At 33.9% G+C, this 26,176-nt stretch overlaps 3 protein-coding genes across 5 annotated transcripts; 1 reads left to right on the plus strand and 2 right to left on the minus strand.

Annotated features, from left to right (window-relative positions):
- Nucleotides 1-1,068: 1,068 nt before the first annotated feature.
- On the minus strand, nucleotides 1,069-3,284 carry LOC130801514 (amidophosphoribosyltransferase, chloroplastic-like). Its single transcript, XM_057665383.1, has one exon. It carries the CDS (start codon nucleotides 3,110-3,112, stop codon nucleotides 1,403-1,405), a length of 1,710 nt encoding a protein of 569 aa, XP_057521366.1. The 5' UTR covers nucleotides 3,113-3,284; the 3' UTR covers nucleotides 1,069-1,402.
- Nucleotides 3,285-7,819: 4,535 nt separating this feature from the next.
- LOC130801691 (uncharacterized) lies at nucleotides 7,820-10,019 on the plus strand. The gene is made up of 3 exons (XM_057665577.1): nucleotides 7,820-8,587; nucleotides 8,665-8,808; nucleotides 8,894-10,019. Exons 1-3 carry the CDS (start codon nucleotides 7,847-7,849, stop codon nucleotides 9,833-9,835), a joined length of 1,827 nt encoding a protein of 608 aa, XP_057521560.1. The 5' UTR covers nucleotides 7,820-7,846; the 3' UTR covers nucleotides 9,836-10,019.
- A 3,778-nt stretch (nucleotides 10,020-13,797) lies between these two features.
- Nucleotides 13,798-22,932, minus strand: LOC130801185 (calcium-dependent mitochondrial ATP-magnesium/phosphate carrier protein 1). Of its 3 annotated transcripts, none has more exons than XM_057664965.1 (8): nucleotides 22,760-22,925; nucleotides 21,078-22,620; nucleotides 18,181-18,598; nucleotides 16,542-16,686; nucleotides 16,059-16,174; nucleotides 15,897-15,975; nucleotides 14,340-14,573; nucleotides 13,798-14,225 (listed from the first exon to the last, which is right to left on the minus strand). In XM_057664965.1, exons 2-8 carry the CDS (start codon nucleotides 22,264-22,266, stop codon nucleotides 13,893-13,895), a joined length of 2,514 nt encoding a protein of 837 aa, XP_057520948.1. In that variant the 5' UTR covers nucleotides 22,267-22,620; nucleotides 22,760-22,925; the 3' UTR covers nucleotides 13,798-13,892. The 3 variants fall into 3 exon arrangements, with proteins under 3 accessions (XP_057520948.1, XP_057520949.1, XP_057520947.1); XM_057664966.1 differs by having other exon boundaries at nucleotides 21,078-22,625; XM_057664964.1 differs by having other exon boundaries at nucleotides 21,078-22,932.
- Nucleotides 22,933-26,176: the final 3,244 nt, after the last annotated feature.

Consider the following 26,176-nt stretch of genomic DNA (forward strand, 5'->3'; position numbering starts at 1 on the left):
CCCAACGAGTGGTACGATAGAATGCCATTATACAAGTTCGTGCAACCCTATGGCTAGTATGTTTTACTGTTTAGATTATACAAGGCCCTCTCATTAGGATTCATTTTCAATAGAATTCAATTACACCCATTTTCATACTTTCACTAATCTTGTAGGTCGGTACGATTGTAAGAATAGGCCAGGCCAGACCGGGCCTAATTAACAAGAGTCGCTTAGATACAGGTAATAACAGCATAATAACCAGCTTTCCCTACAAAAATTGTTACAAAACTCAACTCCAAACCCTGCAAACTATCAGAAGCTCTTCAACTACATGAAACACATTCAAGTATTAACATTAAAGTATGACTACATTCATGACAGACAATATGAGCAACCAAAGCTCTTATATTATTATCTAGCCAGAGATAATACTAAGTACACCCTTTGTCCCTCTCAGAATACACCCAATACTTTTTGGATGAGATTTAAAGAAAGAAATTATATTGGAAAATAAGACATAAATACAGGTGGATGATAAAAATAAGTGTTTACAATGAAAGAAATAATAAGCTTGTGAATGAGATTTAAAGAGAGCAAGAGCATTGTAAAAAAAGGTGCAAAATAGGCAAGACAAATAGAAAGTGTTTCAAATAGAGAGGAACAGAGGGAGTACTAACTAGCAATCTAGCATGAATGGCTAATGTCATGAAGATAATGCAATCAACAAAGGGAAAGATCGAATACGTGCTCAACTATCTCAAGCTTCTATGTACCCTGATGCGCATCAATCTTAGACTTAGAAAGTATATAGGTTAGAAAGTGCGGGCTAATACAATCAACAAGGGGAGGGAATGAACAGCACACAAAAGTCTATATTAGACTTATTCTATCATTTTATACCCAATTGAAATACTTCTATATTTGAAGGTCAGATATACACTAACCTTAACTTTAAAAATAACAAAACAAAGTATCCAATCGAAGCTTGTTTGTAAATATTGTCTACAATTTCGTGTAAATAAGAAGCCCATGTGATTTAATAGCTGTTTTACGTTAGTAATTTTTGTTAATCAAGCAAGCAAAATATTTTGAGATCAATAAAGCTTGTATATCATGATCAACATCAAAGCAAAGAGTATAGTTAAACATAGAAATCAAAATGAAAAAAGCATAAATTGATAAGCAATAATAACAAAAGTTTCTTATGATCCAAACTTTTACCAAGACAAAGGCTCAGGACCCTTCTTTATCTTTCCAAGTCTTCTTCCAAATCTTGGAGCCCTTCATTGTTAGTGTCACAAATTAGAAGATTCTATATCCATCTTCTGTATACTACTACAAAAACTAGGTCGAGGATTCGAGAAGAGGATCAGGATACGTTATTATCTTGATCTTGAAGATAAATACTAAGCTAGACATACTACAAAGCACCACCAACCTTCTCTACTTTCGGCAATCTAGGCCCTTGAACCCATCCTCCATCGATGGAGTCGATAACTCCGGTCAAGCCATCATCAACAAAATCACCGATACTTTTAACTTTCGATTCTTTAGGCTCAACAGGGTAGTTCCCCGAGAAACAAGCATAGCAAAAATTGGGTGAATCACCACCCAACAACTTCCTTAAACTATCAAGAGATAGAAATGCAAGTGAATCAGACCCAATATACTCCCTAATTTGCTCCACATTCAGCCTATTCGAAATCAATTCTTCGGAACTAGGAGTATCCACTCCATAATAACAAGAACCAATGATAGGTGGGCTTGCAATCCTCATATGTACCTCTTTCGCTCCTGCCTCCTTAATCAATCGAACGATTTTAGACGATGTGGTTCCCCTAACAATCGAATCGTCCACAACGACAACCCGCTTACCCTCCAACACTGCCTTTACCGGTGCCAACTTAAGCTTAACCCCGAAATCTCTAATCTTCTGAGAAGGCTCAATAAAGGTCCTACCCACATAATGTGACCTAATTAACCCTTGTTGGAAAGGCACTCCAGCTTTCTCAGCATACCCAACAGCAGCAACAACACCAGAATCAGGCACAGCAATAACAACATCACAATCAACAGGTGATTCAGTAGCAAGAATCTCACCGAAAGCGCGCCTAGAATCGTATACAGATCTCCCAAAAACAACAGAATTAGGCAAAGAGAAGTAAATATGTTCAAAAATACACTGTTTAGGTTCAGGATGAGGCATTAAACACAATGATTGAACACCATCTTTATCCACAACTAAAACCTCACCAGGTAAAACTTCCCTCTCATAGGTAGCCTCAATTAAATCAAGTGCACAAGTTTCAGAAGCAAAAACAACAGCCCCATTACTCCTCCTACCCATAACAAGCGGTCGAAACCCATACGGGTCTCGAACCGCAACAAGTTTATCTTCAGTCAAAAACACCATAGAATAAGCACCCTGTAATTTTTCACAAGCTTCAACAATTCTCAAAAAGAAAGGCCTAGCTTTAGAAATAGCAATCAAATGAAGAACAACTTCAGTATCAGAAGTAGTATTAAAAATTGAACCATTATCTTCAAGCATATGCCTTAAAGATTTATAATTAACCAAATTACCATTATGTGCAACACCTACTGAACCATACCTGTAACCTGCAACAAAGGGTTGCACATTTTTGAGCATAGAAGAACCGGCAGTTGAATAGCGAACATGACCAATTGAATTATTTCCAATTAATTGATCAAGTTTTGATTCATTAAAAACTTCAGAAACCAATCCAACCCCAGTAATACTCTGCAAAACGCCGTCGTTTACGGTAACAATACCAGCACCTTCTTGCCCACGATGTTGTAGAGCGTGAAGAGCGAGATAACAGAGACGAGATGCTTCTGGATCGCCATAAACTCCGACAACACCGCACTCTTCCCTTGGTTTATCATCAGAAAAATCGACAAATTCTTCATCTGGGGTTTGATTTTTTGCGGTGTAGAAGGTGGAAATAGGGTTGTAAGAGGCTTTGACGGAAGTGTATTTGTGGGATATGGGAGAGGGAAATATCGAAAAACAGGGTTTAGAGAGAGCTCTGGGATAGAAGGAAGATGAGTGAGGAGATAAAAGAGATGGGTCTTGAAGGGAAGGTGTGCGCACAAAAGTAGACGCCATTGGTGAAAGTTGAGAAGAGAAACAAAAGGTAGAGAAGAGAGGGCAAGGTTTGTGGAGGTATAAAATGGTTATGGCGGACTAGGGTTTTATGAGAGAGGGATAAGAGAAGAGTGGCTTTGGGCTGAAGATCCACAAGATGAGGAAATTCCGTTTTGTTTTGACTGTTTAAACATACTTTTTTGGTGTTTCCTAAGAAAAAGTCTTTTTAACAAAAATATCTTTAAAAACATTACTTTATATTCTCACTCGTTCTTAGTTCATATAATAAACTTATTTCTATCATATTAAACATACTAATAAAAATAATAATAAATAATAAATATCATTCTTAGGAAGTGATGTATAGTTGATTACATGAAAATATTTATCTAATTTAAAAATTAATTGTTTTTAAAATTAGAATTATATTTAAATTAGGTATAATATTTATATAATTTATTATAACAATTTCATATATCTAACCTACAATTGGATAGATTTAATTGATTGAAAAAGTCATTTCAAGAAAAAAATAAATGAAAAAGTGATGTATTCAATAAATCATTAAAAAAATCAGTCATAATAATATATATTTGCATTATTCTTTGAAGCTATATTTTTATATAATTCATACTTACCTTAGAGATTTATATAATTTATACTAGTTATTTATAATTATAGTAATCACTTTAACACATTGAAGGTATATAGACGAATCGATCGTCCCACCATAGACTTTCTCATTTGAGAATTTGTATATTCCTATGTTCTCATTTACTTAATTATTGATTATCCATACATTTCACAAAAATTTATAAAAGTATATAATAAATTTTTATACATTGAGACGAATCTTTAATATTTAGTACCAGAATGGAGGGTTATGAAATTGTGTTTTTATAGGAAAAAAATATACTACCTTCTATTCTATCCATTAGTCTCATTTAGTTTTTCACACTTGTCGAGGCAACAATTTAACATTTAATATCTCTAATTATTCTTAATTAAAAATTATAAAAAATTGATATTAATAATCTTTGTATTGAGACGAATTAAATAAGATCTTACATGACTATGTTTTAACTTATAGACTAATAATAAAATACAAATTAAGAGTGATAAGTGAATAGTGAAAAAAACAAATAGGACTAATGGATAGAATAGAAGGGAGTATTCCTTTTGTTCCATAAAGAAGTTCCAATAAGAAATGTTCTAAGAATTAAGAAAAACATAATTTTTTAGATGGTGAATTTCATTTTATTATATAATAAATTTGATGGAGGAAAAAAGAGGACTACACACATTAAAAAAGATATTAAAAAAAAGTTAATGGAAAAAATATGAGACAACAACTAATAAAAAGTACTTTTATAAAGTTAGTGAGATATATATAGAGACCATAAGCAATATAAAAATATTAAAATCAAATTACTAGAAGATATGAGTTGACCATAAGCATGGAGTATTAAAATAGGGATGTATAAATTAAATATTGATCAAAATTTGTGAAGAACAACAAATACAACAACATAAAATGATAAATAGGAACAACTTTAAGGACCAGATGGAATATATTTTTTTCATTACATTTTTAACTTTTTTTTCTTTTGATAATAGACTATAAAATCACTATATGCAAACCACTCAATTTCAAGGTTGAATCTCCGAAATTTAAATTACTTTTGAATATGAGAAAAGTTTTGAAGAACTTCTTGTAAATAAAGATGAATTAATCATTTTTACGGATGGTAAAACTTAATTCATTGTTATAAAAAATGAAGGGAAAAGTGTTCAACGACTTAATCTATGATTATCGAAATTAAGCTTTTAAAAAAACTACTTTAATTTATTCTCTTACCGTATTGTTGTTTAGCTTCATGAAAATTGACATGATTGTTATCTCTATGGTGTCTTTAGATAACTATCAATTATGCTTCTAAAATTTCAAAATAAGTACTTTAAAAAATTCGAAATAATATATAGATTTTATTTCATGTATGAAAATATCAAAATTAAGCGTTTTAGATTCTAATTTGTCAAAAAAAAATAAAGCATGCGAATTTAGAGTCAGATTATTTTGGACTGTATTGTTTTTTATTTGGTCGGATTTGAATCAATACAAACGATTAGAGATTTTTAAAAAATACTTATATGTTTTTTATTAAATTTTTCCAAAAAAACATAACATGGTATATTTTTAAAAATTTATAAAATTGTTTTTCATATATAAATGGACTACTATCTTCCATGATGAAATATTGACTAGAAATAAGGAGTACTAATTCCTTTTTTTGATGAAGAATACTACTATCAATTTTCTTGACATCTTTACTCCAAGTACATTTGATGAGCAAATTAAGAAAAGGGGTAAAAAATGATAAAAAGATAAATATATAAATGAAAATTTTAAAAATAGTGTCAGTTATATATAAACTCTAAAAGTATAAGTAGGATAAATTAAGGGAAGCGAACTAAAATTATATTATTTTCGTTCTCTAAAGTTTTTTTCGTTTGGAATATTCCACTTTAAGGAGGGAGAAATTGATTAATGTTTTTGAGACATATTTAAAAGATAAACTATTTCATATGAGATCTCCTTAAATTCGTCTGCTTAACATTTGCTGAAAAACTATGTAAAAAGTAGACGAGAAAAAAATAAAAACGAACGAAAGGTGTAGATCATGTAAATTTCAAAAGACAAAGACGATATTTTGAAAGTAGTTTTGGAGAATTGAAGGGGTGGAATAAGTTGAATAAAAATGGAGAATAATTTGGGAAGAAATTGTCCAACTAAATATTAAGCTCCACCCAAAATAGAAGTTTATAAAATATAATTCAAAAATTAATTGAAGTCCTTATCAAAATTTATATCCTCCAAAACTTGTGGCTGCTAAATGTGAAGTATAGAATAAAAATACAAGAGATAAAATTAATAAGCGTCAGCTCCACGCAAGCCTATTGGTTGCACTTTTGGCGCCCCACCACCTGCTTCAACTTGCGTGTTTCCTAAATTTTAAGTTTCTTATTTTACTTAAACATTTTTATATTGCAACACAAAAATCTTTACATAAACATACGAAATAGTAGAAATATTTGAATTATGTCGATAATTTTATTAAAGATTTAATATACGCACTTGAGAATAAAAAATATAGTTAATATATTTCGTTGAAAAAGAAAATATTATAAAATATAAAAACAAATTAAAATGAAAAGTGTGATAAATTCAAACAATAGAGTGAGTAGCTTCTGTTTTTTGTGTACCTTAAACGGCTATTCGAATCATTACAACTTACACCTTTGTTTTATGGGGATTTTAAACAATGCAATACTAGCTTTATGAGTTTTTTTAAGAGCACTCCTATCCGTGAGAAAATATTTAAGTTGTGGAAAATTTTTAATGAGTTTTTTACTCCTGTTAATGAAAGCCCACAAAAAATATGTAAATATTTCTGAAAAGCACCAAGGGAAAGCAAATTTTTGGGATTTCCTAAATAGTGGGCCCTACCATCTAAAATAAATTTTAAAATAAAAACTAAGAGAATAAAAAAAAATATAAAGTAAAAAAAGTAAACGGGAGACACTAGTGTGGAAATTTTGTTTTCTCATTGATAGGATATAAATATGGCAAAATGTTAAAAAACTACCTAACATAAACCCAACTTTGCAAATAACTACCTTAACTAAAAAATTTTGCAAAAAACTACCTTACATAATACATTATTTTGCAAAAGAGTACCTTGTAACGGAATTAGGCCTTTGACCGCTAATTTTGACGTTGACCAGCACGTGCCAGTCACGTGTCACCTTCATTAACCTAAATCTCCTTTCTCCCAAATTCGCAGCCATTCTTCCAGCTCGTAATTCCTGAAGCTTTCACCTTCTCAATTCGCTCCCATCCAGCTCGTAAGATCAAGTTCATTGGAATTTCTAAGCAAATCCGGTATGTACTACTAATTAATTATGGTTTTGTACTTCTTTGTTGCATCTTAGTTATAATTTTAAATTTTTTCGTTTTTAGATTTGCTTCCTCCTGCAGCGTTTTTTGTATTTGAATTTGTTGTTTCATATCTTTTAATTTGTAATTTGATTGTTGTTGTATCTGAATACTATATTAGGGTTCTTAAAATTAGCTATATCAATCCGTAAAAATTAGCTAAGATGAAGAAATTGACAATCCGTAAAAAAGCCATTGATTCGAAAAAGAAGCAGTGTGAGTTGTCAACTGAGGTGGGTAATGTAAGGGTAGATGATGTCTTGATTGAAAGTTCTGAGCTGTTTTTAGCAAATGTAGATGGTAATGCTGATGAGGTTGAGGATAGTAGTAGTGATGATGATTATACATGTGTTAATGAAGATGAATATGAGAATGATTCTGATTTGTTTGCGGAAAATGTAGTTTATGGTCTTGATGATGTGTTTATAGACAATGAGGAAGTTAGGTTGATATTAGATAAGGAGGTTGATGAGCAAAACAACACAGACATGTACTTTAATGATGATGAACCGCAGTCTGATGATTATGATTTGAGTGCCTTGATTGATGATGAGGAAGGTATATGCAGCTATCCTACATTCAACCCTGAGATTGATTTCAAGGGTAAGATTAATTTGTCTTTAGGGCTTAAGTTTCTTTCGACATATGTGTTTAGAAAAGCACTAAGGTACCATGCTATTGAATGTGGTTACAATTATTATTACCTGCATAATGGTACAAATATGATCAGTGTGTATTGCTACAACAGATGTGATTGCATGAAATTGAAAGGTAGAATTGTGAACTGTGTTTGTGGGAAGGAGAAGAAGTGTTATTTTAAGGTTCATGCCGTGAAATTGAAAGATGAGGAGACAGTTCAAATAAGGAGTTATTTTCCAAACCACACATGTGGTCACCAACACCAAAATAAGAAAGTCACTGCTTTGTATTTAGCTGAGAAATACATAGATGATTGGAGGGACAATCCAACCTGGGAATTAAAGGCATTTAAGAAACGGGTTAATAGAGAGTTAGGTTGTGAAGTGAAGTATTCTAAGTGTTACATGGCTAAAAGAATTGCAATGAAAATGCTATATGGTGATGCTAGTGAAGAGTATAGCAGGGTTTGGGATTATGCGGAAGCAATAAGGACGTTTAATCCAGGAAGCACAGCAATCGTTAAATGCATTGGAATAGACACACCCCCACCTTTGTTCCAAAGGATGTATATATGCTTGACAGCGTGTAAGGAGGGGTTTGTAGCTGGCTGTAGGCCTATTATAGGTGTTGATGGGGCACATCTGAAGGGAAAATTCCCTGGGGTTTTGTTGACTGCTGTTGGTAAAGATGGGAACAATAATATCTTTCCCATTGCATGGGCTGTGGTTGAAACTGAAAATGTAGAAACATGGATATGGTTTCTAAATCTTCTGGTGGAAGACCTTAGGTCGGTAACTGCATCGAGTAGTTGGGTTGAAGCAGAAGGTGAAGCTTTCACCTTCATGAGCGATAGGCAAAAGGTAATTTCTTGTTAATACATTTCTTGTTTCAAATGTAACTAATGAATTTACCCTAAAAAAACTTGTGTAAAATGCAGGGTTTGGTCGAAGCTTTGAACTCAGTGGTTCCTGAATGCGAAATTAGGTTCTGCTGTAGGCATATATGGGCGAACTTCAAGATCAAGTTCCCTGGAGAGTTGTTCAAACAACACTTTTGGAGTGCAGCCAGAGCCTACAACAAGGTATGGAATCATTTATGTTTATAGAATCTTTTAGATACATAAATGAATTTAATGTCAAACTAATTAGTAACAATTTTCGTTACAGAATCATTTTGATAGAGAAATGAATGTAATAAAGAATATTTCTATTGACGCATATGCATATCTAGCTGCTATTCCTGCAAAACATTGGTCTAGGCATGCTTTTTGTAGTAGGAGTAAGTCTGGGATGTTATTGAACAATATTTGTGAGGCATTCAACAATGTGTTAGTAGAAGCAAGGGCGAAGCCTATAATTTCCCTAATGGAGTGGATTAGGAGATATGTAATGCAACGAAGCGCAGCCAAAAGGGAAGGGTTGAGTAACTTTCAAGGTGAGTTGATGCCAGCTATCACTAAAATTATTGAAAAAAATGCAAAAGAAATATATGGTTTAAGGGTAATCCCAGTGGATGTTTATGAGTTTGAGGTGGATGATATTGAAGACTGTTACGTTGTAAACTTGGCCAATAGAACTTGCCATTGTGGAAGTTGGCAGCTTATAGGAATTCCTTGCAAACATGCCGTTGCTTGTATTGTGCTTAGAAAATTAGATGCCAAAGACTTTGTCCACGAGGCGTATCTCATAGAAACGTATCGAAAAACGTATAGTCCAAAGTTTTATGGTATGCCAGGACACAAAATGTGGCCAACAACCACTTTAGCCAAACCACTTCCTCCACCATATAGAAAGATGCCTGGAAGGCCTAACAAGAGGAAAAGAAAGAAGGAAGTTGGTGAAGGTAAAGGAGGAAAGAAGGCTATTACAGAATTCAAGCAAAGGAGATGTGGTAATTGCGGTGAAGTTGGTCACTACAAAAAGGGCTGCAAAAATCAACCTAAACCACCACCACCAACAAAGACCAAGTCAAAAGGTGGAAGGCCTAAAATGGGATCTTCTTCTACTCAACAATCTACAACCAATGATGTGCCTAGCTCCAGTGGTCAACAACAAACGCAAAACGCTGCATCTACTTCATGTATAATGGATCAAAATAGTCAAATATAGACTTGTACTATGTTGAATTATGTCTGGGATGTACCCTGTAATGTTGAGCTTAATTAAATGTTTTTTAGCAAATGAAGTATGTATACTCAGAATGTACTGTTGCTCTAATATTGCTGTACCCAGTTGAACTTAATGTAATGTTCCTTGCAATCAGTAATTGAATTATTTGCACTATCTTGAATCAGTAGGCATATATGTGTGAATCAGTAATGTTGCTGTACCCTGTACCCTGAAGTGCTTTGAATCAGTTCACATTTTGAAGATGAGTATACAGAGTATCAGTGAAGCTGAGTATCAAAGTGTGCTTTGAATCAGTACTTTTTGTGCTTTGAATCAGTATGCAGAAGATGAGTATGCAGAAAATATGTGCAGCAATGTGTAATTGAACTGATTGTTTAAGTTGATTGAATAGTAATTGAATAGTAATTGAACTGATCATGTGGATTTAAGTTGATTTCTGTTGCAGCAACTGTGTGTTTGAAGTTGAACTGATTGTTTGTGCAGCATGTATTGAAGTAATCAGTAATTCAACTAAAATTGAATATTGAATAGAAGTTGAAATGATCAGTTCAGTAATTTAAGTTTATCATTAGCAATGTGTGTTTGAATCAAGAATGTGTGTGCATCAACAAATTGAATCAATATTGGCCATAATCAGAAAATGTGTTTGAAACAAGGTGTTGATGTTGATGTTGTGCAACAAGGTGTTTGAAACAGCAATGAACTGATCTTGTGGTGCAAATGTGTTTGAATTGTGTTTGAGGATGATTTTGAACTGATCATCAAACACATCACCAACAGAACTGATCATTTTAGTATGCAACAATGTTGATGTTGATGTTGAACATTAAAGTATGTAGCAATGTTCAATAATTGAAGAGAGCCATGTTTAGTATTCAATGTTCAACAGATCATCAACCACATCAGTTCATCAGTTCACCAGCAAACACACAGCAAATTTTGGCAAATCAATTCACACACAGCACCACAGCAATGTTCAACAACTCAGTACATCATTCATTCATTCATTCATACACAACACCACAGCACCACAACAAACATACACAGCACCACATCAAACAAAGGAAGCACAGAACAATACCTGCAAAGAAAATTAAATGGAAAAAATAAAAAGATCATTCATTCAATCAGAATTATCATGTTACAATATCCAAATCAATCTTACAATAATGCTTAACTAGGTGCTAAACATCAGTTAGCACCCTTGATTAATACAAGAAATACCAACAGAAAATGTAGAAATACTAATGGATGATCGAATGCAACAAGAGGGGGGGATGAATTGTTGTGTAGTAGGTTTAAGATTTTTGCCTCTAATTTTTGCGGAATTATATTAAGTAAAGGACAAAAACTTAAACTTAAAAACGAAAAGAAAAATAATAAAGGAGACAAAGATTTTACGTGGAAACCTTCTTGGCCTAATAAGAAGGAAAAACCACGACCCCCGGGATTTCAAAATTCTCACTATGTTAAGGCAATCAATTACAATTACACATAACAATGTTTTGCTTCACTTGAAGCTTCTCAATTCTCTAAACGCTTTACTCAAAGCTTCTCTACTTAGGCCTACTTCTCTTCTCTTCTCTTCTCTTCTCTTCTCTCCTTCTCTTTCTCTTTTCTCGATTCTATTCTCTATTCCCTTAGACTTCCCATAAGTCTAATTACAACAAAACACTTAAATACCCTTTACAAGGCCAATTCTCATAAAGATCAAAATGAAATTGTTGCTTAAGAAAAATATTATAAATTAATTGGCATTTAAAACTTAGAATATTTTTCTCAATTAATTCTCCCTTAGATGGACACTCTCAATGCAACATTCATTCATTCATCCATCCATGCATACTGAACCGTAATTTCCCTCTTTTATAAGGGGAACAGCAAGTAGTGCACTTAGCCCATGTTCTCCACGAGTTGCACATATCCCACGTTCTCCATAACTTACTTGCTCCCAAAGAAAATGGAAAGTTAGTTAAAGGTAGGAGTGGAATGTAACTGCTGTACACATGCACGGTTAAAACATCATGGGTTAAGGAAGATCCTATTTTATAGGAGACCAATTCAAAGAAGAGAACAAGTCTCTTGAATTCCGAGTTTATAGGAGATAAACAAGGAGTTGATTTTCTCCATGTTTTTAGGCGAATTAAAATCACTTTGCCAATTAATAAATAAATTTAAATAAGCAACTAATTAAATTTTAACCTTTTACATTAACTAAAAACAGAAAATATAATTTTCGTAACTTCCAGTCAATGTCTTCTTCGGACCTGTATCGTGAGGAACAGCACACTGTCTCCATCTACAACATTCGTCAGAACTTCAACTCTAGGAACAGTAAACTGTCTTCAGGAGCAATTTCCCAACTTCTTGGATATTTGAGACATGTACTTCTTTCACGAATCAAGTCATAGGCTTCATCAACGATTCACATTAAATCGGATATATACCTACAAAACAATCTCTAAAATATGTTTGTTTATTTAAAAGTAAAGTCATCATCAAAACCTTAAGAGGCCAACAGAAAACAAAACAAAAACCCTAAAAAAAAGCTTTTGATATGATTTCCAAGCTCCCTCTGATTCAACCATTTCTTCTTCAACATTTTAATTTCTGAAAGAGCTTGTTCATTTTCGTGTTCCAAGCAACATATCCTTGATGTCAAGATCTTGATTTCGGTTGCCAATTGACGCTTTTCCTCCACAAGCTTGTTAGTGAGTTTTCTTTGCCAAACAACCATTTCAGGTTCATCAACCCATTTAAACTTTTTGCAACCCCTCGATTTTGTATCAGGATTATAAAAAACGCAAGTATTAAACCTTCTTCCAGGATTTTCCTTGGTCCATGAAACCCTCCTTGCAAAGGGAACTCCACACGCACAATTTTCAATGGAAGAGTTTTCGCTTGAAGAAGAAGCAGACATAACTGATTAATTGGAAGAAAATGATGATCTTTGAGAGAATTAGGGTTTATCGCAAATGGGAGAAAAGAGGAATGAATGGAAGATGAAGCAGGATTGAATGCTGGGAAGTGAAAAGAAGGAGACTTAGGTTAATGAAGGTGACACGTGACTGGCACGTGCTGGTCAACGTCAAAATTAGCGGTCAAAGGCCTAATTCCGTTACAAGGTACTCTTTTGCAAAATAATGTATTATGTAAGGTAGTTTTTTGCAAAATTTTTTAGTTAAGGTAGTTATTTGCAAAGTTGGGTTTATGTTAGGTAGTTTTTTAACATTTTGCCTATAAATATTTACACACAAAAAATTTGTTGTGAAAGAAAGGAAAATGTAGAGATTGATGAGGAAATTTTTTTACTCACTATTGATAGTGCTCTAACGGATAAGCTAAAGTTGAGGCTACAGGCCAGCGAGAATTAATTTAGATTAATTTATATTCAAGCAAGACTACAAGCGGTATAAAATTTTTTTAATTGACATGGTAAAAAAACACTGGAAAATTTCGCGTAATAACTCTAAATTTTCAACTTTTCTATGTGGTAGTCAATTTCTTTTCTAAATCCGCATAATGACCCCGAGCATCAAGTTTCATATGCTGATTCAAGCATCAAGAGGCCTCTGAGTATGTTCAACATGTTTCTAAGCATATTCAACTTAAAGGGACTCAAATTTCGTTTTTGTTCACCTCTTTTTGCCATGGAAATAAAAAAAGAGACTCATCAAGCACGCTCAAGAGGAGCAGTAAACGTGACCTGGCCCCTTCAACTCTTACATGTCAAAACGAAAAACTAAATAAAGGATAATTGCATTTTTCGGAACATAAAACCCTATAAACATGAAAGAGAAACTAAACATATTCAACATGTTCGACACCCTCTACCTATAAACATCATGCAATAAAAATACTCCACTTGAAATGTAAAGGAAAAAACACCTCAAAATTTGCAGCAGCAACTACATGGCTATCTCTATAAGAAGCAAAAAAAAAAGAGGCTGCAACTGTACTGCATAAAACCAGCTTTACAAAACACAGAAAAACTAAAAGAAAACTGTCTTTTAACTTTTTAAGTACTAATAGTTTGCTATTTCTGAGTGATTTCATCCACCGACATTTCTTCGGTTTTACTCATTGCATTCTTTGCGAGTTCATAACCAGCAAAATTCATCGCACCGAGGGGAGCAACCCAGAAAAACCTCGGTATTGCTCCTTTAAAGAATCCAAGCGGGCCCTCGTGTGTCAGAATGGAGAACGCCAACATGGAAGCTGATATAGGTTGGCCATGAGGAGCCGTCATCATTCTAGTTTTTAGCACGTCGAAAGGTGTAGTGACAACAGCGGCAATTCCTCCGGATAACGCCCCAACGACAATTGTTTCCCATGGCTCCAATTCTCGATTCAAGAGATGCTGAGCGAGCTAGTGTTCAATGGAAAACCGTTCACAATATTAAGTAGGGAAGAGTGGAATGAATAACAAAAGTTCTACACACGGGACTAATCTTAGAATTAACATTCATGTAAACTGATTTACCTTCTTGGACTCGGCGTAAAGCCCCATGCCAGCAACATATAATGGAACTTCTCGACAAAGAGTCACACCCGTCCCACGAAAAAAGCCCTTGAGACCATCCTGTTGCCAAGTACCCACGATAGCTTCTCCAACGTTGTCAAAAAGCCCAGCCTGTAAACGCTGCTTCAGTACCTCGCATGGTATTCTCGTTGCAGTTCCCAGCAATGTGCTACAGAATGATGCTAAAGATTGAATCTACATCATATATAAACACCATTATATGGACGGCGAACTAGAAAAGACATAACAATTGAGCAAAATGCATGCTCACAAGTCACAAAAGAATAAAAAGAACTAACATTGAGTATATGTTTGGGGGAAGACAACAAAAGAATCAGAAAATCACAAAGAAGCTTTTACATTCAACATCTACCTCCCCCCCAAAAGAGCAAACAAAAATGAAGAGAATGTGAAAAGCGAGGTGTTGAGAACAAAGAAGAGCGAGAGAGTGGATGAAACACTAAAAACAGGAGAGGGTGGAAAGGCATATACCAAAAAGAATAAAATGTGTTAGAACATTATAGAATAGATAGAAACATAGCAGAAGACAAGCAAAGGAAACAAAAGGTGAAAGATGGAAGAGAGGTGAAAGATGAAAGAGAGACAAAATTATGCATCACAAACCAAATCACGTATACAGGCTCCACCAAAAATCTTTATTATAGATTCTATCCCTTGGTGTTATTGCATATCCATCTCATCATACATATAATTTTGATATATGATCCTTTCTAGAAGAACAATTATCAGGATCCATATAATTTTAAATATATAAATTCTATCCCTTGGTGTTATTGCATAGGTGATTTGAAATTTTGCTGAAGATTTTAAAATTGGGGCATTGGGGCCAATGTTCTGCAAAAATTTTTAGTAGGGCTCAGGATTTACATCAACAAGCCTAGGGATCATTGAGGACTTCAATACCTAGCATAAATCTCATTTCCTCTCCTCAAAACTGGCCCGATGTTCTCCCATTTATCTAAGGGTACTGTGCAAATGGCAACCCTACAAAAAGTACGCTGTGCGAACCCATAGTTTTGCCTTACAATAAGTGCATTGGGAACCCATGTCTGAGAGGAGTTCATTTGGGTCATCAAGTCGATTTCAAGTCGGGCGTTTTGGATTGGATCGGATATCCAAATTGTTTTTACATAATTGAAAATCCATTTTTTAGTCAAGTCAAATCCGTTCGGCTACAAGGTCGGGTGGATATCGGATCGTCGGGTCTATTTTGAACACATAAAACAGTAACTACTAAACACAATGGATTTGAGTTAACCTTCCGCCAACGAACCCCAAATATGCCACCGGTTGCAAGTAGGTATTCAATCAACACATTGAAGCCATATGTTATTCCTCATACAACAACCTATATAATGATACAACAAACAACAAAACACGCAAGACTATTCTCAATTTTAAATATGGTTTGCAAACTCGGTACAGTTAAAACTTATCCTCCAATTGTCTCTGTGATGAAGCAAATATTCAATGGAGCTACTAGTATAAAACTCTTACCTGCAGTTCAGGCAGATTTGGAGCAAAGTTGATCAACACAAGTTTAGTAGCTTCAAAAATCCCAGTCCGTAGTCCATGGCTGCAATTTCAAGTAGAGTAAGAGGACACAGCGAAACAAGCTATAGGGATAAGAGTGACAAATGACATGAGGGCAGCAATAACCTGGTAAATTGCCCAAGAATTGCAGGGAGGGAGCCCCTGTATAAGCCTTGAACTCCAATTTGTGGAACTCTTGATATAACTTCCGGAAAAGAGAGAGTTGATGTTTGAACTCGAGTCTGCAACCAATAAAGCAGTGTTAAGAGCGTCTAACGTTGAACATAGACAATTTATGGAACTTGACAGCTGTGAGACTATTTATTCCTAGCAGAAACTAAGAACTATGACCGAAAAAGTAACTCAGAAAGCCACATGGTATTCGATCTCGATCACATCATGACAACATTGCAAATGATTCTTCAACTTACAGTTTAGAAAGTTGCAAAAACCAAATCTACATTGCCCCCACAGAAGTTCTGTGAAAGTGTTATGGACATGCGGTTACTACCGCATCCGATTTTTTAATGCCACTAGAACATGAAACAGAGGTAAAAGCTAAGCAACCTCAATATCCCAATATTTAGAAGTTCAAACGTGAACAAGTACCTTTATGGTGTCAACTGGGTGCAATAAAGATGTTGAGAGGCCAGAAGCAAGGCCTCCCGCTAAAGCTGATCGCAAAACACTTCCTGCGGGAATTTCAACAGGAGGTGCAACAGGAACTACAGTAGCAGCTTCAAACCATACATTCCTGTGTCCATTAAATACAGATGCTTTAATGAGTTTCTCCTATTCAATGAAGCTCAAGAACAAGAACATGAACCGTAATACAGAAAAACTTTAAACAACCCAATCCAGCATTAATTGAATACGCAGAATTGGGATAAGCCCAACCAAAACTTATGCATTCTTTTGAGGCTGTGAACGCATCAACTTAACAATTGCTACAAGATAAGATCACAATATTCCTATAAAGATGTTGAATGAGCCACAACAGCATTAAAGGCACATCCCAACCGTATATAAACAAGAAAACATGAATATCACATCCTTCAATTCATGTCCCAATAATCATGATAAACAAATTTAAGTGATCATTGGGAACCAAAATAGGTGAAAGTGAACATAATCCGCTTTCAAAAAATACGGAGAGGGGCATGGAAGAAAAATCGATAGCATGGCTAATGGCTTCATCCTCATGAAGGCTGAGCTCCTACAACCAAAAATCTAAATGTGTGGGAACACAAACCCCGTGAATCCTAAGCATATAGCTATCCATGATCATAGTTTTAAAAGGTGCAAGGTGCTCCAAGATACGGAAGGGTCCTAGAACCTAAGCGCCAGGTGCAAGGTGAAAGCGCAAACGTGGGTGATGCACACTTTTTTGCTCAAAGACTTACAAATAACTTATACTAGCATATTTTATACTTATAACCATATAATATTCATATCATAATTGCATAAAAGATCTAAAACATTCATTATTATCATACTAAACGATTAATATGGCGCAAAATGGCATACCTAAAACCAACATTATTGTGTGTAATTGTTCTTTGTCTAATGGTTATCATATTGTATCAAAGAAGTTGATGAAGAAGCAAGAAGAAGAAAAGGAAAAAAGAATCCAGAAAAAGAAAGAAAAAACAAAGGAAATTTTACGCAATAAGAGAAGTGGAAACTAAAAGAAAAAAGCAGAGGAAAAATGTAGGCAAAAAAATCAAAGAAAAGGTAAACTGGAAGAAGAAAAACAAGACGAAAGAAGAACAGAGATATCTAAGAAGCCAAAGAAAGCTAAGACAAAAAGAATCCACTTCCTTTGTTACAGAACAAAATCCTTAAGCTTCATTATAATGTCCAAGAAAACCCCATCTAAGCCTATCATAAGGACATCCAAATTAACCTTTCTCCCAGCATCATTTAAATTGTAAGCTAAAAATATTGCATCCAAATAGCCACAAGGCCACCGGAAATCCTACGCCGAATCCTCACAGATTACCAAGGATATTAACTTTGTCGCCCAGAACCTTCATATACCTTAATGTACCCATAATGGAGATCCTCTGCAAGACATGGGTACAACACTTCGACACTTCGATGTTGACAAAGATCTTGACAATTTTTCATAAAATAGCCAAGTACAGCAAAGACACATTTATAAAGAAATCGGAGCTTGATTATATATAATTACACTAGTAAGATATCCAGACATAAGGTATAAAAGATAATGATAATGAGCTCTCACCGAGGATCATCTTGCAAACGATCAGAAGGGAGTAACATCATAAAGTTCCGAAAATGTCCATAAGAAATGGACCCTCCAGTGTCAGCATTCAAAAATCTCATCATAGCACCTGCATTGTCTTCATTTGCAGGGAGTCCAGCATTTTTTAAAGATGCTAATATTTCACTTTTCTGAAGGGTACCCGATTTGCTGAGGCATAGAGAGGTATAAGCTCGTAGAATAGTTGCTTCCCTTTGCTCCATCAAGGTTGAAAACTGCTTCCAGCCAAATGATTTTGCAAATAGGTGACTCCTAGCACGTTGCAAAAATTCTTTTGCATATCTGCGTGGTAATTTTCGCTTTCTCATTGCATCCTCGAGATCTTCTAGGTTTACCTGCCCATCCCCATCTCTGTCTAACTCCTCAAAGAATCTCCTTCCTGCAAAAGTTCATGACATCATACTTTTAATGAGCTTCTAAAATCCATAAACCCCATCCCCGAGAATCCTATAAAACAATCAAGTGTGAAATAGATGAAATAATTAGATTTATTGCTTCATTTCCATTATGTTCCACAAAACCTTTCAACCATTTTTGGCAATGGACTTATTGTTTATTCATTTAAATAGTTCGACCAACTAATTATCTAAAAAGAAGAAAAGATTGCATCACCTAGCTTTTACAGTTTGGAGGATTAAATCAATTAAGGTGGTTCAATTTCTTCTAGTACTCTAGATAAAAAAAATTTTCTCCAATCCTCCATTTTGGAAAAAGTGCCAAAGCCAAACTACAAATTCATAATGGTGGTAATTTTGATGATCTACTCACATCATTTCATCAATATACATTATTTCAGTAAATTCCACATACGTAAAAATGCACATGAACATCAATTATCGTAATTAGCACCAAAACAGAGTATGTAATAGTAATACACTAGATCCTATGTGGAGGCTATAATATTGAGAAACATATGTCCACTGGTTTCCGAATCAAATAGACAATAACTCTTGTCCTTAGAACCCTCCAACAATCTTACGTACTTCTTTGTTCGAGAAGACCTTGTTGATGGGCTTCAATAAAATGCATGCTAAAGCAGGAATAAAAGCACGACACAACAATTTGAAATAGATATGCATCAACAAAGCTCCTTCCATGCAAAACTCACCACTCTGGCACAAGAGTCAAGTGTCAACAATGCACAAACTTCACGTGACTAAATAGTAGAGAAACACACAAATATATCTAATGCAACAGAATTCTCCGGTTGCATCACCAAAAGATTTCCAAAGCTTGTTTACCTTTGTTAGTATAATAGACTGTAAAATACAAGTACATATAATGTACATTCACGTGACCAATCATCCTTTAAAAAACAGGGTTGTTGATGTAGGGAAGCACCTAAACAACTTTTTTAAAACTTATCTATCACTTGACACTATCACTTAGTGACATTGGGGTAATAAAATGTTGTATCTATTACTTGACACTCGCACCTTCCATAAAGATGTGAACTGTGAAGTGAAGACACGTCACATGAGAGATTAATAACCTCTAGAAACATAAAGAGTGAAAGAAACACCTTACTAAAGTGAAAAAATAAAAGACTTTGTGAAGTATATACAATATGGAAAGTGTTAAGTTAACATCTTCATAGAACGAAGGAAGAGCAATATTTTCTTTTTCTTCTTTATATAAAAAATTTCACAAAAGAAATGGGAATTGTATAGAAACATTCTAGTGCAGGCTTGTGTTGTAAGTTGCAAGCTTGCGGGTTTAGCTTTACTCATTCTCTCTCGCTGCAGGATCCTCTCATATGGTCGTCTTTCTCGGTCCGAAGGGGCTCTTTGGCCGCATCCTCCTTTAAGAGTATAGGTTGTCGTCTCTCATCCCTCCCAGGAGCTAAATCATAGTTTCTGTGAGCGGAATATACTGAGTACGATAATGATGATGATGATAATAGAAATATTATGGGAGCAAATGAAAATAAATATAAATAATACGAAAATTGTATGAATTATTAGTCAAGGACGTTCCTAATAGTAACAACTCCCCAATTCCTAAGAAAACATAGGAGCAATAAGAAGGGAGTGAGTAGGCACTCGCCATCAACTATCATGTGGGTAACTCTTTCGATTGCCCTCTGTTCTTCAGAAATCCCAATTTCCTACCCCACATCAAAAAAGGAGATATTACATGGAGGCTGGTAGATTGGTAAGTAGATAAAAGTCAAAAGAAGCCAAAGCCTCTACGTTGCTCCACAAATGAAAAGTAGTGTTCCTCTATTGGGTTCTATGCAGAAAAAAATAGAGAACTAACAGAAAGGCTTACAGAATAACATGGATAAAGGAAGAAAGTGGCAAGAGGAAAACAAATACCGAGTAAGATTACGAAAGAGCAAAGAAAACTGGAATCCTCCAATTTTGAAAGAAAAATGATTCACACAAAGTGAGAACTCTTTTCCTTGTTACTTTTCTACCGATTGACTTTGGAGGTGGAAAGCCAATTTTCTGGAAATTGTTTACCCCCAAGACAAACAAAGCCTTAACATGTAAGTGTTGATATTCTGTTTCACAATGTGTCACAACTAGAGAAGAGAAACTTCCCTTTCCTTCTACCTAGCCAGACCCGCGTATCTATATGAGGTCGTATTGTGTCAACATAAGTATGGCAAGGGTTTTTGGCGGATCCGAGCATCAGATCATTATATTTTATTTGCTTGTACTACACTTTCCTTCCTATTGTTCTCCAAATTTCGATCAGGTTCTTGTAACTGTTGTTTTTAGATTAGTCATCAGATATTATGATAAAGAAAAACCATACATTTAGCTTAAAACACCAATGGAGAAAAAAGACAAGCAAAATGGTCTACTGTTTTATCTAAACTTAGAGGTGCTAAATGAACTATTCAAACATACCTTCAGCCTCAGTGTATTTGAAGAACTCTTGCACGGAAAACAACTTCTTCTTGTCAGGAATGTCTTTAGAAGAACGACCGAGTTGTGGCAGAAGCTCAATAAGTTCTGATATTGACACAGTCGACAGTGTCGATTTCAAGCGCTCAACATTGGACAAGGGGATATTAAGCAGCCCACTGGCAATCTTTTGAGCTGATAACCCGCCCGATTCTTCATTATTGCTAGCAGTCACACTATCATCCCTGTCTTCTTTCACTGCAGACGTAACTCCTACAAGGGTAGATGGTGCTCCACCCATCCTAGCAAAGTTAAAATTTCCCAAGAACACATTCATATCTGCCTTCTTGCCCTCTATGATGGTAGTCACTGCCTTCCAATGGTCAAAATGAGAGGGGGATTGGGGTGTGGTTGTGGTTGGATTTGGAATTGGAGTTGGAGAAGATCGACATATTCTTTCCCCATTTAATTTGACACCCTGATCAAGCTTTTGGAGATTATGTGTAATCTGGTCTAAAATGAGAGCTAAAACCAGCTCAAGGTTTAGATGCTTCCCGTCTTTGCTCTTAGTATCCTCGGTTGGCAACACCATTACAAGCGTACCCTTTTTCGTTTCTTTTCTCTCGAAGTCATGTATAACCGAAGATTTCTGCGAGCAGACATACAAATTCTTTTCCTCATCACATGTCTTCGAGCAACGCTTTTTTCCTAATTTAAAAGACATGGGAAATGCCTGAGCAAATCCATTGACAAACATCGACCAATTCATTGCAAATTGCAAACAGTTGGAACATGATCCATCTTTTTTCTCCCAATCCCTTACTTTCGACCTTTCCTTGAGCGCATTGTCCTTATAATCGGAACTAGCACAATTCGGGGAAAGCATGCTAAAAATGGTCTTTTTTGGAAGCTTTTTTGATGACCCTTTTCTCTTATCCTCATTAGAAGTACATTGAGAAGGGGGTGTAGTTTTCTTCTTCAATGTAGGTGAATGAAGTTTGTTGTTTTTAGTATTGACACCATTAGGATCATTCAAATGCCCTAAAACATCAACATTACGAGCGGTACTCTTCGAGTTCAACCATGTTAACTCAAACTCTTTAGTAGCCTTCCTAAAACCCGCTTCGATGGGAGAAAAAACAACTTGAATTGAATTAAGTAATGATTCAACAGGGTCATTTCCAGACACCATTCCCAAAACCCTAATCCTTAAGCCCTCTTTTAATCCAAAATCCAAAAAATACAAATAATTCCAATACCAACACGCCCTTTAAAGATTACTCAAACCAATGAACTTATTCATCAATCAAATTCCAATTCCCCAACTTAATTCAATTGCTATTCAATTAAATCAAATCTTCCTAACAAATTTACCAAAAATAACAAAAACCCAATTAAAAAACGAAGAATTCAATGCAATTCGGTGTCAATGTAACAGCAACATGGATCCCATAAATAAACTTTGTCCATGGTAGCAAAAGGCTAAACAAAACTCTTACACCACAAAAAATCAGCTTCTGTTGATGAATTAAACAAATGAGCACACCTGAACTTCAAAAAAAAACATAAAGGGTAGAAATTTAATCCAAATATTATCAACAACAGATTAAAAAGTCTGATCTACAGATGCAATTTGTCCATTTTTTTTGCTATTTATCTAGTGTTTCCTTTAGAAAGAGAAGTACCTGATAAGATTAGAGGATATGAGAGAGAAATCTCTGATAATAAATTTTTCCCAGATAATTTTTCAGACAAATCAAGAAGAAAACGATAATTTTGGTGGCTAAAAGTGAAAGAGATGAGTTCTTTTTTTTGGCGTAATTTTTCTGATACTGTTTTTTCAAGGATTTTATTTATTAATTTAAATTTTATGATTGTATATGTATATGTTGTTAATAGAAACTAAGATCAGAATTTAAATGAATAAATAACGCTAAACTATAACATAAAAAGTGATGCGACCGATAAGTTCTGACTTACGATAAAAAAAACTTAATGCTTTTTATTTGCAGTTTTATTATTAAAATTAGTCTTTTTTAAATTTAGTGCATATTAAAATAATATATATTGACCTTAAATTTAAAAATATGAATTAGCGAATGTGATTAAGAGTCGCGTGAGTCTATACTTATGAAGAAAATTATAAAAAAAATACTGCACAATAAAAATAATGTAAATTAAATTAATTTATAAAAATAATGTAAATTAAATTCATTTTAAACATACAGTTTTTTCTTATAATCGGCGTGGAACGATTTGTTTTGTTATTAGCGGAACCAAAACAACATAAAATGGTGTAGTATATATTTTATTAATTTATGTGGAGAAATGGATAGACATGAAATGTAATCCTATGGAAATGACACGTAGGACTTCATTATTGACGGTCTCCATTTTTAATTCTCGCAACCCAAAACCTACATACGTGTTTATCCGGTTTTGCTATACGGTTTGCACCATTTTTGTCTAATGGTAGTTCACCGGGATCCAAGTCATGCGAAAACCGTCTTACCATGAGATCATCATTATAAAAGTAATTTGATTGGCTCAATTTAAAATTTTGAAAAAATTAAAATAATTCAACTTTTCACTCATTCGTTATAATAATTTCAACGTTAAATTATTTTTTAATAATTTAATATTTGCTCTCAATTTACTGTCAACATACTAATAGAGTATATTGATAACAAATTACAGGCAAGATTGAATTATTATAAAATAAATAGTTATGCTGATAGCAAACTTAGAGCAAAGGTTGGATTATTAAAAAATAATCCAAATGTGAGATTATTTACGGCGTATGGGTGAAAAGTTAGATTATTAATATTAATTTTTCCTAAAATTTTTTACAATAAATGACTATTAATTGATTAATTTAAAGTTATAATTGATTCCTTTAAAGTAATAATTAACTCGTTTAAGATTATAAGTTATAACTGATAATTGATCAATATACATGTGATGACTTATAATTTAGCACTATAAGCTCTAATGTTATAATCGAACTCTTGTGTGGACTTGGTGCACACTAAAATAGTGTGGATCAAGTTGTAACACTCCTATTCCTACTCTCTTCACTTTTTTCTCTCTTTATTACCTAATGCAAAGTAACAGGGAAAAAACTTTTTGAAAAAAATAATATAATTTTATTTTTTAAAAATTTTTAATTTTAATTTTAATTTTTTATTTAAATTTTTTATTTTTTTAATTTTTTAATTTTTTAATTTTTTAATTTTTTAATTTTTTAAATTTTTAAATTTTAATTTAGTTTTTATTTTTTTAAATTGTATTTTTTTTTTTAATTTTAACTTTTTAAAATTTTTTAAGAATGGAGTGTAAGAGTATAAGAATGGAGTGGATGGGAGTACAAATGTTGGTCCGCACTAATATTAGTGTAGACTAAGTCCATACTAGACTTTTTCTTGATCCATTTAAGGTTATACTCCCTCCGTTCCTTAATGAAGTGCTCACTTTCCATTTGAGGTGTTCTATTTGTTGTTCTCATAAAGAATCATCTATTTTTCCACGGCTACATTTTGGGCTGGCCCAGTTTTTGAAATTTTTTTTTTAAAAAAAATTAAGGTAACTGCCTATTTTGAAAAATGTGCGTTCTGAAAAGTCATGTCACAACCTTTCAACTTCAACTTCCTCTCAACTTCTCGTTACCCTCTTTTCTGACATCACCCAATTTCTTCCATCATAGGTCCAGTTTCGTGTGTTACTCTCCCAAATCTTCATCTTTTAATCTTCCTGTTTGTTCTTCAAGATTATTTTCACTTGCAATTTTCATTATCTGGTCAAATTTCTCAATCTCTACGTTTCATTCAAGGTATGTTTTCCAAAATTTTATCAATGCTTCTTTATTTTCGCATGAAAAAGCTTCGATTTTTGTTTGATTTTTCGATATTTTCTTGTACTGTTTTTAGGTTTTCAAATATCTTCTTCAGTTCATCAAAGGTATGTGTTTCAAAATTCTTTTAAGGTTTTACCATTTTTTGCTATTCCATGAACGATGATAAAGCTTTGATTTTTGTTGATTATTCGGTATTTCTTGTAGTGTTTTTAGGTTTTCAAACAACTTCTTCGTTTGAAAAAGCTTTTAATTTTGTTGATTTTTCGCTATTCCATGAAATGTGCTTAGGTTTTCATAATGAAAAAAATCAGTGACGATGATGTGTTAGCCTCTGTTTTTTCTAAAAACAACAAAAGGGTTCCTCCAAGGGATCAAAATGTTACCGATCAAGTGACAGAGGCGACCGAAAAAGTCCTCAAACAAAGGGCTCCCAGGCCTCAGACTTCACTGGTGAAAATAGAGACGGACGAGGGAATGTAAGTTCATCTTTTTGATCTAATTTGTGATTATTGCATTACATATTTTGGATTTTTGACCCACTTAATTGGAATTATGAAATCGTTGAATGCATGACAAATTATAAAGTGTTGTGTTGTATTGTTTTTGTGATGGTTGGAGTTATAATATTATATATTTGGATTTATAATATCATATAATTGGAGTTATCATATGATGTATTTAGATCATAACACTGAGGTTGGAGTTATAATATTATATATTTGGATTTATTATATCATATAATTGGAGTTATAATATACTAGTGGAAAAAAGCTTATATGATGCGGTTTTATCCCCACTATATGCTAAGGTTCTGACCTACAGCACTTGTGATAGCAGCATATGACACAATATTATATGTTGCGGTTCCGAACCGCAGCATATAGTGCATATATATTTTTTTATATTTATTCGCCAATTAATATTAAAAACTATATACATAATAATTATTACACTCACTACAAAAAAAATACAGAGCTTTTAGACGGAAAAACAGTATTATTTTCAATGCCAAAAAGCGTCGAAAATTATTTTTTCAACGGTTCACAAAGTGTCTAAAAAACAGAAGTTACAAATCTTTGACGCTTGCTTTTAAACGCTTTCTTTCGTCTAAGTAAGATTGTTTTCCGACGCTTAAGGGTGTCTAAAATGAATTTACCCACCTACTAAAGGAATTTAAGCGCTTATTTTTTTAGACACTTGTATGCTTTGAAAGCATTTTAAGTAATTTTATGTGTAAAGCATTTTATAC

This window comes from Amaranthus tricolor, chromosome 15, assembly GCF_026212465.1.
Source record: "Amaranthus tricolor cultivar Red isolate AtriRed21 chromosome 15, ASM2621246v1, whole genome shotgun sequence".
Classification (NCBI taxonomy): domain Eukaryota; kingdom Viridiplantae; phylum Streptophyta; class Magnoliopsida; order Caryophyllales; family Amaranthaceae; genus Amaranthus; species Amaranthus tricolor.